This window comes from Durio zibethinus, chromosome 6 (genome assembly GCF_047325235.1).
Source record: "Durio zibethinus cultivar Kanyao isolate XHJ-2024 chromosome 6, ASM4732523v1, whole genome shotgun sequence".
Taxonomy (NCBI): Eukaryota; Viridiplantae; Streptophyta; class Magnoliopsida; order Malvales; family Malvaceae; genus Durio; species Durio zibethinus.
In genome coordinates this window covers 2,511,287-2,524,753 of record NC_143167.1, presented here as the reverse complement: position 1 = coordinate 2,524,753, position 13,467 = coordinate 2,511,287, and the positions used below count along the sequence as shown (strand labels likewise).

At 31.1% G+C, this 13,467-nt stretch overlaps 1 protein-coding gene across 1 annotated transcript; it reads right to left on the bottom strand.

The window, feature by feature from the left end:
- Positions 1–2,653: 2,653 nt before the first annotated feature.
- LOC111285623 (cytokinin riboside 5'-monophosphate phosphoribohydrolase LOG1-like) lies at positions 2,654–6,844 on the bottom strand. Its single transcript, XM_022875153.2, has 7 exons — positions 6,625–6,844; positions 5,628–5,725; positions 5,457–5,487; positions 4,650–4,749; positions 3,503–3,573; positions 3,221–3,364; positions 2,654–3,066 (listed from the first exon to the last, which is right to left on the bottom strand). Exons 1-7 carry the CDS (start codon positions 6,742–6,744, stop codon positions 2,974–2,976), a joined length of 657 nt encoding a protein of 218 aa, XP_022730888.1. The 5' UTR covers positions 6,745–6,844; the 3' UTR covers positions 2,654–2,973.
- Between the last annotated feature and the right edge of the window lie 6,623 nt (positions 6,845–13,467).

Genomic DNA, 13,467 nt, shown 5'->3' with positions numbered 1-13,467 from the left:
AGGATCCACCACAAAAAAATAAATTAAAATCAATTACAATGTTTTTAAAGCTTAGTTTGATATAAATATCAAATTTGATAATTGTTAATCTATATCTAATGACCCTAGACACTAGCGAAATTGATATTTAAGGAAATAAATATTTAATTAATATATTATTTTCTCTTAAATTTGTTAAATTTTATTAACCAAAAAAAAATTTAATTAATTTCTTGAGTCTTTCATTTCCTTATCATTATGTTTTTATCTTAAAATTTTCAAACAAGCCATAATTAGGATAACCTTCTTAATCCGTGCAACAAAGTATTATAAACTAAAATTCTGCCGCTCGCTCGTGGATGTGATAAGAAGTAAGAACATGCAAATTATAGTTCGTAAAATAGGAGTGTAATCGAGTCGAGTCGAGTTGATGCAGTGAGAAGTTTAAGCAGGTGCTCGACTCTCAATTGACGATTCGATATTCGACTCAAGCTCGATCGAATTTCATTTTCTTAATTTGAATTCGATTTGTGATCAAAATCAAGCTATTTGAGCTCACTCGATTAAACTCGATTAATATATAAAAATAAATTCGATTCGTATATTCGATAAGAATTTAATTATTTATGCTCGAATTCGAGATATTTTATTAATTAAAATAATATAAATATATTTAAATATAAAAACTTAATTAAACTTCTGAATTATTCGAATCGAATATAAGAATATTCAAATTTAACTTGATCGATTTGTTAAATTGCTCGAATTTAAATTTTACACGATAATAATCGAATCAAATTTAAATTTTATTTAAATCAAATTCAAATGATTTATAAATATTAATGTGTCATTTATATTCTTACACACATATACGAGCAAATGTCAAGAACATTATAATAAAATTACTAAAAAATAAATTATTAAGCCTAACAAATTGTTATACAATCTCTCTTTTTTTTTTTCCTTAGTCAAAACTCTATAAAACTAAAAAGAAGTCAACCTTGAGCAACCCAATCAATTGCACTGAGACGATTTTGACTGATCCGGCACCAATGGCCAACTTTGACAGGCTGAAAAAAAATGAATAAGGCATCTAATCAAGTGGAAGCCACAAGCAAAAAGTTAAGCAATTTCATTTGGTTCAATGGTTTTATGTTACCTAACAAAAATAGGAAACTCTCTCAGTTTTTGAATCAAAGTTTTCTGATTTTGAGTCTCCATGTGCAGCTCCTCTTCCATTATTTTATACAACCTTTTTTTCTAGAAAATATATATAAATTGTGGGTAGTCAAGTTGAAGATTCTTGGTCTTAATTAGTGTGTTTGTATAAAATTTTTAGTGGGATAGTGCCTAAATGGATTATTTCGAGCCAGGTCTCATGGTTTTAATGTTGACTTTTGGGTTTTTTTTTCTTATTTACGTAGAGTTACGGGTTTCATGTGAGTCATTTATAGAAATAAAAATTTTGTAACTTTAAAAAAATTATTATAATAGTAGTACTAATAATAAGTAAAATAAATGGTTCGCTTTTTATAAAAAATATTATAAATTAAGAAATATATATTGTGAGCTCGAAATTTATAATTAATTAATTATTCATGTAATTATTCTTAATAATTAATATTTAAAGTACATTTAGAATTTAAATCCTAATAGAACTTGAAAATTTTTTTTTTAATTTTGAAATTGACCTCTTTTGTATTAAAAAAAATAAGCATATATTGTGAGTGGGTGGCTTTAATTTTGGTAGCAATTACATGGAATTTAATTTTAATGCTTAAGTTGAAAAGTCAACATTTAACCATCTATAACAAGAGGCAGCAGTAATAGAATTAGGAAGAACACAGGTTTGCCAATAAGGAATATTTATTCTCCCAATAAACTTGTGAGTTGTAATACTAAAGAAAAAAAAACAATACTTTTGTGGGTGAAAAGTGAAATTGAAAAAAAAAAAATTACTTTGACTACTGTGTCAGGAGACCATTTGTGATTAATAATTCTGGACATAAAGGATGTGCAAATTCATCATCAAGAACCTTAATATATGTTTACTTGACCTAAAAGTAGAAATATATATGATAATTAAAGTTACCCAAATAAGAACAAGAAAAACCCCTGGAAGATTATAAATAATTCATTGGATAATGGCTTTAATTACATTGTTGAATCCAAGTTTAAATCAATAAGAGATAACGCAAATGGTTAAAATTTAAAACTTTAATACAAAGTATTTATATTTGAATGTCAACGATCTTTTATTAGTAGACGTTTTGTAAGCTTGAAAAATTAGAAAAAATTATAAATTATTTTATGAATTAATGATTTATCTTAATTTTAAAGATGAATTAACTTCTCTTGTTCTTAAACTTTTCTCGATCCAAAAAGAAAATCCAAATTTAAGAATGATCAAGTGCCTAAACGTCTTATGTCACATGCTATCAGCTACATGTTTTTTTGCTGAAAATATAGACTTTTAATCTGGATCAAGGATCATTACAGCTGTTATGAAGAGGCACATGGTTTCCAAGGAAGAATTAAAACCTACTAATTGCATTGGTTATTTGTCAGTTGCTTAATTTAATCCATCATTTCATGATTAAGAAGTCATAGGATCAATAAGTCAAGATTTTGTTTGTTTGTGTATCTTTACCCGAGGATTGTGCGAAGAAAACAGTGAAAATTGAATGACAAACCCCTGAATTTAACAATAACAAGTAATTATACAACACAAGTCCAACCATGGGACAAATTTCTTTTCATTTCTCCAGCAAGTTTGCCACAAAGTTGAGCATTAGAGAAACAAAATTGAACTTCAAATGAAAAAAAAAAAAGAGTCAAGCTTCAAATGATGAGGTTAATGCTTTTTTTTGGAGGTGTGGGGATAGTTTACATCAGAAAATGAGTAAATAAAAAATTCCCATTTCAGGAACAACTTGGCCTCCTAAAATTAGTTTCTTGAAACCTGCGTTTTTACTTTGGCATGCTTCAAATCTCTCACCTAGAGATTTCGCGTTTTGCAGGGTAACCTAACTCTTCCATCTCCCAACTTAGCTTTGAAGCAACTCTTTCATGCTGTGGTTCATACTCCTATTACAAAGAAATGGGTGTTCACCATTAAATTAGCTCTACAAATCTTACTATAGATTATTCTTTGAATTATGAAACCAAATTCTTAATTTTTTTATCAATAATTTTCAGTACATTTTTTTAAGAAATGGTGAAGAGAGAGAAAAATTTGTACCTCCATGTTTTTGACCAACTCTTTTGCAGTAGGAGCCGATACTATGATATGGCGAGCATTTGGACTAATGAAGCCTTCCTCCACTGCTTTGTCAATAAATGACAATAACGAATTGTAGTAACCATCAACATTCAACAATCCCACCTGCAATTCAACAAATAAAGATTTTACTTTTTTTTTTTTCTCCACTGGTCTTGAATGTTAAAGAAAAAAACAGAATCCCATTTTTTTTTTTTTTGTTTAGGAAATTGGAAAATAGAAAGGAAGTAAAAGGAATGTTACCGGTTTATCATGAATTCCAAGTTGGGCCCAGGTTATGACTTCAAGAAGTTCTTCAAGAGTTCCATAGCCACCTTCAAAAATACATTATAGAATTTCATGTTTAGAAAATGTTAGAAATTTGATAATTGATGTAATGGGCTTTCATGTTAACTCAAGAGATTATTATATTAATTTCAAACATGAAAATATACAACAAATTCCAGTATTTGTCTGTACTTTATTCAAGGTTTTGAAGGTTGGGTCAGGTTTGGCTCATCTTGTGTTGTGCATCCAAAAGCCCAACCAGGAGCCAATCGATTTTGCCTTGCCAGTTACTTTTGGGTCTCTCTCGAGCCCATTCTCCTATTTCCTTGACCTATTACCCAGTTAAAGTCGAGAAGCCTCAGATCAGACCCAAGATATTTGCAAGGTTGGGCAGGTCCTTTTGGGTGAACAATAGAGTGAAGGAGCCCTTTAAAGGCAAACCAGAAGGGCTTTTCTCTGTTTTTGAGAGCCTAAAAAGTATAAGCAGAGTTACCCAGATGTGGTCCAGGAAAAGGTCCCCAGCCCTAGGCCCCCGTTGAGAGATTGATCAAAACAGAAGCTATTGGACAAAGATTGGTTAAAGGTATGGTACAAAAACATACAATCTGGCAAAGGAGAAAGGACCATAGATGTTAGAGAAACGAAGAGTTCCACAAATGTTTTTTTCATAATATCTGATGAAGGGATGGTGTAGTGAAACCACAGGCAGGGGACTACTGGTGGAGATGGATAGTGCATTCTCACCACATGAAGTTTTCCAGGCTCTTACTCACCACCGGTGACAAGGAATCCTAATTTACAGTGTCAGAAGCTTATGATGGTGAAGTCAGAGATAAGGGCTTGAAGGGTAGCTCTCTGATCATCCACGGACTTTTTCTTGGGGCTAGCGAGACCAAACTCTTGTAGTTCATGCTTCAAAGCGTTGCTATCATCTGTCTACTACACTACTGATTCATACATGGGAATGCAACAGTTACCCCTAAAAGAGTCATTAATTACCCTCATTCTCTTGTTATAATTCATCATACAATTAATGAATTTTGCACTTGTGTTGAAGAATTAACATGAAAATTATAATTATGTATGATGTTAACAATGAGAGTACTTGGGGTGTTATACCAACCAGGTAAGGCAATGAAAGCATCAGATTGTCTAGCCATTTCTGCCTTTCTTTGGTGCATGTCTGCTACTGCCTTAACTTCCCCCACTGTCTCTCCTGTTATCTGCAAATGTTATTAGCCACCAAGTCAATACAAAGCAATGCCAATATGCCCACATAACACCTAACTTTAGTGATGGAAAAAAGTGCGGAGAGAAGGATTTTCACTGAAAAGCAATGATGGGAGTAGCAGAGGTGGTGGGCTCAGTCCAAAAATATCATACTACTACTTGGGAATTTGATTGGCAAGTCAACATTCATTCATTCACATTAAAAAAAGAAGAAAAAAAGAGCAAAAAACAAAATATAGAAGAAAATATATGCACCATATAAACCTGATATTATACTAGGAATGAGAATCTTGGCGGTGGGCAAATAAAAACCATTGGAGAGGGACAAAAATGGTGAAGACCCATATGCACTCGGGTGGAATGGAATTCATTGGCAAAGTTTCATTAAAAAAAAAAAAAGACCTAACAAATGTGAAAAACAAGGGGAAGTGAAAATTTTAGGACCAACCAAAAAGTCTAAAATTGGAACCTGCATGAGTCTCAAAAGAGACAGGTACGAAAATCCATATTTAAAAGATAACAAAAGTGAGGTAGAAATTCATGTAGTGGGAGATACCACTAGATAAATAAATAAATAATAAATATTTAAAACATAAACGAAAAAATAAAGCAGTTAATGTTCTTCTTCCTTTCTTTTTTTTTCTTTTTTTTTTTTATTTTTAGATTATTGTTTATTTTAAGGTAATTTGATAGGACATACCTCTCTAGGCATGAGTGTCTTGGGAATCACTCTGCAGACATTAAACATGAAGAACAAACCAAGACAAGACACTATTAGAGCTAAGTTTTGCTGTCAATCAATCCATTAAGTTTTATAATTTGAATCAATTTTAAGGAATAAAAAAGCAACAAAAGGGATGAATATGCGTACCCTATGACATGACGGCCACCATCGAAAACTGCTTGAGAAATCAAGCCCATTAATCCGATACTACCTCCTCCATAAACCAGATCAATATTTCTTGAAACCTTCATTTAAAAAAAAAAAAGGGAAAATTAACATTTCAATATGTTCAGAATGAAGTAACAAAAATCTGCTTCATCAAGCATCCATCTAACTACATTTTAGTTTACTTCATGAAAGAGAGGAAAAATGACTACAAACTTTTCAGTATTAAAAAAAAAAGAATTGTATATGTAATGTAGGAAACAGAGAAGACAGGGAAGTTTTGAACAGAGCAAGATAAAGAAAAATATAGGCTAGAGATATTGACAAATCAGATGTTGATGTGATAAAAGTAACCCCTAATCAAATTGTACTTAATTCATAAAACCCTTTTTCAGAATTTTAGTGTTAACAACTTTAATTAAAAATCAATGAACAGGATTTCATTTGATTTCCTGGAGAAGTTTAGCACCGGAACAAACAGTTTAGTAGGGAAATGAAGTTGGAACTCTTCAAGAATATGTAAATAGGAAGCAGAAAACTATGTCGTTAAGAGTGTTAAAGTCTTAGTTCTTGATCTGATTCAAATTCTGACAGTTTCAAATATAAAAAAAAGCAGAAAAATCATGCGGGAAGGTAATCACTAGGAATAAGTTTATTGAAAAACTGAAAGGTAGAAAAAGAAAACACTTGCAAAATGAGTTTAGAAACAATTCAAACAAACAGATGGAGACAGAGCTAAAACAGAGAAGTGAACAACAAGAAAAAAAAGGTGAGGAAGTAATGTTGAAATAACTCAAAATCAAGTTTACATAGAAGAATGAAGTAAAAAAACATTAGAATAAACAAGGAAAGGCAAGAAAAAGCACTTTCATGACAAGCTCAAAGCGAGTTTAAAGAAATAGATGAAAGAAAAATTAAAACAGAGCAAAACAGAGCTGAAACAGAGAGAAGCAGAATTAAAAAGGGCAGGCATGTGTACCAATTCCCTGCCAAGCTCAATAGTAGCTTCTTTGTAACTGCTCTTCTTTCCAGGGCTACTCCCACAAAACACACAAATTCTCTTGAATTTTGATTGTTTCATTTCCATCTCTCTCTCCATTTCTCTCCCTTTTTTTTTCTTTTCTTTTTTGGTTGTTCTTTAGAAAAGAAACTAAGCAAATCCTCTGCTTCAATGAACAAAAAAAAAAAAGCTTGACAATTTGGGAGTGGTTTGATGTGCATATATAACGGTAGCAGAGGCCACAAGGTTTGTAGACTAGCATGCGTAAAATCCATGCTCAAATAGTCCAATGCCCCTTTATGAACAAACAGAGATGATTGCCTTACCCTTTTGTTTCATCCGGCTGACTCACCCTCCAATCAAATTGCTCTCTTTTTTTTTTTTTAATCTTATTATTTAAAATATCTCACTGTTCAATAAGCGTGTAATCTGTTGATATAGTATTATATTTTTAATTTTAATAATCAAAATTTAATCTCCAATAATTTTAAATATCATAAAGAAAAACATTGATGGTTAAATTTATAATATACATAACCAATCTTTCTCTCTTTTAATAAAAAGATTTCAAGTTTGAATATACCATTCATGAACTATATTAAAATATGTGATATGTGATCCTTAATGTCTCTAATTTTCAAAGGAGGGAATAAGAATTCATGGAACATAAGCTCAAGAACCTGTTTGAAAGATGTTTACATGAGCTTTTTTAAGTTCTTTTGTCGTGTTTTCTCCCTTTTTTTTTTTTTTAATATATTCTACTCTCTTTTTTTCGAATTTTAATAGGTATGAACATGTTTTCTTCACTTTGAAAAAGGAGATTTTAGCTTGTAATAGTCTTATTAATTAATTCCTCACAAACAAAATCATTCCTTTAAGACGCTTTCGTATGTTTTGATGCTTATTCTGACATTTGTCAAATCCAGGATCTTTGGCACTGCAATTTGTTGGATCAAACTTCACATATTTGTGCGAGGCAAATACGACTTTGTGCAAACAAAGTTTCCACATTTTCTTCCTTATTCCATGACTTTACCACCAACAGATTATGATTGGTTGAGTGGTTAAGATTCTAATACTTCAAATGAAAAGTTTAACTTTAAGTTTCGTTGTCGACCATTTATATTGATGGACAATATATAAATTCAATATAAAATTTTTTGTTTGTAACTTAAAATGAAAAAATTTGTAAAAAAAAAAAAATAAAATTTACCCTTCCTTTTTTCTTTAATCACTACTTCTGATTCAAAGTTTGCATACATCCCACAAGATTTTGACCAAAGTTATTAAAAATTAAATTTTAATTATTAAAATTGGCAAGTTTTAACTTTTGATAAATCTCTGATTTTGTTGAGAGATTCTATATGTATTATAATTCTCTATGTTTAATTTTCAAGAAGAATCTTTATAGTAAGTCTTAATTTATTAATAATAATTTGAATAAAGTTTGATTCATTTTTATAACGTTTTGGATACATCGAATAGTTGATAATCTGATCAACTTTTCTTTGTGTGTGGCTTCGCATTTGATCTTATATTTCCATCATCTCTTCAGATTCTTTATTTCAGTATCAAACTATCAACAAAATTAGAGTGGGACTCTTCCTTTTTTTATCTGTCGTGAAACTAATTTTTGTACGGAATTTTGGGACAAATTTAGCTAATAAAGGTAACTTTGATGTTATTAAATTGTTATCCCCTCCTATATTTCTAAATAGGCAAATACAAAACGACATAACCTATATTGTGTAAGCGAGTTTCCGCTCTTTATGATAAAAAAAAAAAACTACCAATAAAATTTCGACACGTTTTGGATCCGATGTTCTTATCGTAATGGTTGGAAGTGCCTATCCCCTTTCCTTCCCATCTTTCATATAAAAAAAAAAAAATCCAAAAAAATGCATTAAACCCACCATAGCCATTTGCCAATTCCCCGTACAAAATTCAGTGTACTACAAAACCACTATTCTTGTTTTTTGTTCGCTTTTTCTGTGGTGCATGGGAAGAGATAGGGAGAGAGGCTTGAGAAAGAAGATCATGATTCATAATTGCGAATGCAAAACCCAAATCCAAAAAAAAAAAAAAAAGGAGAAAAAAAATGGTTTTGATTCTAAAATTTTGAGTGTATATGTAGAGTGTATAGAGTCTAAAAACTATAGACAACTAGTCCAAAATGAAGGAGAAGTTTGTGGGTGATGACCCAATGAACCATTTCATTTGTACCCTTAACCACCCCTCATTCGACATCTATGTTGTATGCATAGGAAACATTAGTATTTTTATTACATGAACAAAACAAACTCTCTCCATTTCCCCCACATTCTCTCTGCCGGACCAAAACATGTTGTCCCCCCACAACCCCTCTCCTTTGCCCTACTTAATTCTCTTCCCCAAACACTCCTCCCATGCATTTTTTTTTTTTTTTATATATATATGGTTCTGATTTTCAACCATTTCTTTAAAACTTGTTGTATTTTTAATCTGCCAACAAAATTAATGGCTAATCTAATTAATTAATTAATTCACTATCATGTCATGTTTTTTAATCTGATATTATATGATTTAGTCATCATAATTTTAACCAAGAGGGATTGATTTTCATTCTTTTGAATTAGATATTGTTTGTTTAATTTGTTTGGAGCCAACATCTCATTACCTTAAAAACAATAAACAGTCTAATTTGCTTAATAATTTCACAACAAAAATGGTGGTTGTCAAATTTGCTGTTGATTTGATAGTAACATAACAAGACAGGTTTTGATTGTAACAAAACATGGCAGTAGGCAGTCGGCAACACAAGTTGGGTGATTTTCCAGTCCCATCCAAATTTATGAAAGATGCAGATCATAGAAATTTTTCACATGTCTTGCTACATAGACTTGAGACTCAGTTTTACATCCCATGTAAGTTTGTTTGAGGATTAACTTTGGTCAGACACCAATTAAACAATCATTTGCATATAACAATTCTCTCAGTAACCTTTTAAATTTGCATCATTTTACTTTTACATAAAATTCTTATTTCTAGTAGCTTAAAAACGAAATAACTCTTAATCTCAGTGATAAGAATCCAATCACTCTAACAGCTTAAAAAAAATCATTTAAAACGAAATTCGAGTGACTTATTTCTGAATAGGAGATATGGAGGGCTGAGAGGTAACGTGGGGTATCGATCTGTGCTGTCCTATCTCTTTGTTGCAGTTGTGTCTCTGAGAGCATGGATCAAAGGTGTAAGCCAGAGTTTTAACCCTAACGCCCAACAAAACTTCTTTGTGTAAAAATTTACATATGATACCTCTATCAATGCTTACCCTTTGATTCATGCTTCTCAGAAACACAACGTGGTAGGGCTAAAATTCTGGCTTACCCCTTTGATCCATGCTTCTCAGACACAACTGCAACAAAGAATAAAAACTTAAAAATTTACATATGATACCTCTAAAAAAAATAGATAGTTCCATGCATGCATTATCTGTGAACATATTAACTGAAGAATAAAAAAAGGGAATATGGGATCGGAATATTTCTAAAAACTTAAAAAAAAAATTCTCCATATGACATTTTTTATACATTAAAAAAAAAAAGGCAAGCAAATTATCAACTTGTGATTCCTTATCCCTCCCTGCTTGTTTGACACGAGTTCCTGTCCCCCCTCTAACCAGGCCCCAGGGGTGGACATGTGGATCGGTCACTTCCATAATATGGTAAGAAAATGAACATGTTAGTAACATGTAGATGTTTTTATTGTCAGTGTCACCACTCCACAACTGACACCTATTCAAATTTGGGGCAATTTGGCCTCACCAAATTTAGTTAGATTTTGTCTATCACATCCTCTTGTCTCTTTCCAAATGCAAAGTTTTTGAGCTAAAAGTTGAAGAGAATTGTGGCAATAAAAGAGTGAAATTAAGACCCCTCCCCCCCCTTCCCCTTACGTGAGAGTATGAATTAAATACCTATTTTTGCCTGATCCAAAAATAACCCCAACAAAAATTTATGCCATTTGAGTTGACTCTTTATTATGATATGCAATGAGAAGAATAAGAATTGTTGTCCAATTTTTATTAGATGAGATGAGATGTTGAGGTTTAGATTGTGGCAGGTGGAAAGCACCAATCACCTTTTTTTTTTCTTTGCTCTTTTTAGGTACCTAGTTGCTTTGGATTGCTGAGGTTGTTAGGGAGGTTTTGTTGTAATTTCACCCTAAGGAATTTTGATGATAATTGATCAAATTAAAACTTCTCTTTACTCTTTAATTAAAAAAAAAAAAAAGGAGAGCAAAATGGTCAGTCAAGCCTACCAAACAGAGGGGAAAAAATAAAGCAAAAATTAGTCAAAAATGGCTTGCTTAATATTCCTATGATTCACATCTATTAAATTTTGAATCAATTGACATAATATTAAAATTGATGCTATGAGATTACAAGTTTGAATAAATTTGGTGCGTAATATTTTCTTTAAGTCAAGTAAATAGAGGGTTAAAGATAAATTAAAAATTAAAAAAAAAAAAAACCCCATGATCATTTTATTTCTAAAATTGCATAATTATAACTAGTGAAAGGAAGGGTAGCTTAGGGGTGAGTAAATGGTCAATTCGATCAGTTCGGTTTAAAAAAATCAATAACTGATTTAATCGACTTTCATTTAACAAATAACCGAATCGATCAAATATTATTAAATAATCGACCATAATCGAACTGATCAAAATTGGTTCGGTCGGTTCGGTTAAATAACCGATTTTTTTAATAATTTTTCTTCCTATTATGAATAATTATTTAACCATAAATTCAATTCAATAAAATTCAAACTCTAGTATCATTCAAACTAAATTACTAAAGAATTTAATAATTTCAACAATATTTTACCAAAAAAAATAAATAAAAATATTTATCTCAATTTTTTTATTTTTAATTATTAAAAAGTCGGTTAATTCGGTCAGTACGGTTATCAATTTTAAAAATCGAAAACCGACCGAATTAACCAATTTAACCGATTTAAAAAATCAATTATAATTAAAACCGAATAAATCGAACCGATTTAACCGAATTCACTCGGTTTTGATCGATTTAATCGGTTCAAACTGACTTTTGCTCACCCACTAGAGTAGCTCTCTCTTTCTTTTGCCCTATTTGTTGGAGCTCCAATGAATATGCATGTCATTATAATTAATTTAAACTCAAAATAAAATTGAGTTCCACTTTAAAAATTGGTGGAATTCCTAGTCGGAGATAATTGATCGATCCCCCACTGCTTTCCCATATACCCCCCCTACTTTCCATCATCGCTTCATAAAAAACCCTTTATAGGACATGTCTTTAGGTTATATGGCCATCGTCTTTTCCACTATCACAACATATGCTAACCCTTGAGATCACGTCTTGTCCTACTCCTAGGAACATCCCCAAGCTCAAATGTCTTCGCTCTTCTCTCTCTTTTATTTCTTTTATTTACCTCTATCCAATAAAGAATGAGGCACTGTTTCAATGCCAAGTAAGAAGATCTTGAAAACTTTAGATCCTAGATTCAGATCTTACTCAGACGCTTCATCCAATTATATGTTATTTAAGTATGATTGTAATTTATTTTGATACGTATGATTTCATTAAATTTTATACAATTAATTAACTTAATAAATTATTTACTTTAATTTGCATGCATGGTTGTAGCATCACGCATGCTTTACAAAATGAGATTTACATGCTTCTTCTTTTAATTCTCACAATTATAAGTTAAAAACTTGGTTTTTGGAGTTAAATTTCGTGATTAATTAAACTAAGAAATTAACTAATTTGGTGCTAATTACTAATTTTATCGAGTGGACATGTGACTTAACATTTATCTGAATATATTATGCCATGCAGTAGAGGAATATTAAACCAAAATCAAAAGAAAGAATTTGTTAGCTATTAGGCTTAGTTAGGCATCGAACCATTGTTAGCTAAGGCGATTAATTCGCTTTTATTTTAAAAAAAAGAAAGAATCTGTCTAGAATTCTCTTTAAAAAAAATCAAAGTGGATGAATAAACCCCATGAAGTTGATTTGCAAGAAATGGAGTTTGAAGGCTGCAAAAGGTCATGGAAATGAGAATTTTGATGATTAGCTCCGAAATACCTAACCTATTGATCATCAGTGTAGGTAGAAATGAAAGCAAGAACAATCCAAAGCCGCCCAGAGCTAAAATTTCAGCTTTCTTCCCTCCTTGTGGGGGAATTTTCTGATGATTAAGAACCCAAGTTGGGGCATAGACAAAGCTTGCTTTTTTTTCCATTGCATCACCGTCAAGGAACACAAATTGGTTAGCCTTCACCTTTTCGGATAAGGCACACATCTCTTTCACAATATTATTATGCCATTAAGTCTTTTTTTTGCAACCTTATGCCCATCACATCCTCTGATTTTTGAGCACAATGGGGAAGATGGATCACCTAACCAAAAGAGAATTTTATTTAATGTTTCCTACAATAAATTTCCAACTTGAAAGTGATTTTTAAAAAAATTAGTACTTAATTAAAATATATCCTTTTGGGAAGAGTATTCTAATCTCTTCTAATCTTTTCTTTTCTTTATTTTTTGGGTTAAAATTAAACTATCTTTATCATCATCCGTTATGATTATTCCATATTTAAAAAAGACGGATGAATTCATTGGTATAGCATATGCTTTTATTGATATCTATTGATCATGGTTAGTCTAAGGTTTCATATTAATTTTAATTTCTTTTTTCTCAGAAAAGCAATTCCTTTTCTTACACCCCATTCAAGAGTACTATTGGAATCTTGTTGCTTTCTTGACTTTAGACATCTTACTAATCCATCACATGAT

Excerpts from the sequence above, each read along its gene's own strand:
- LOC111285623 (XM_022875153.2), bottom strand. The coding sequence starts at position 6,744 with ATGGAGAGAGAGATGGAAATGAAACAATCAAAATTCAAGAGAATTTGT. Across the intron at positions 5,726-6,624 it reads TTGAGCTTGGCAGGGAATTG|GTTTCAAGAAATATTGATCT; the intron begins GTACACATGCCT and ends TTTTAAATGAAG. Across the intron at positions 3,574-4,649 it reads TGCTTTCATTGCCTTACCTG|GTGGCTATGGAACTCTTGAA; the intron begins GTTGGTATAACA and ends GTATTTTTGAAG.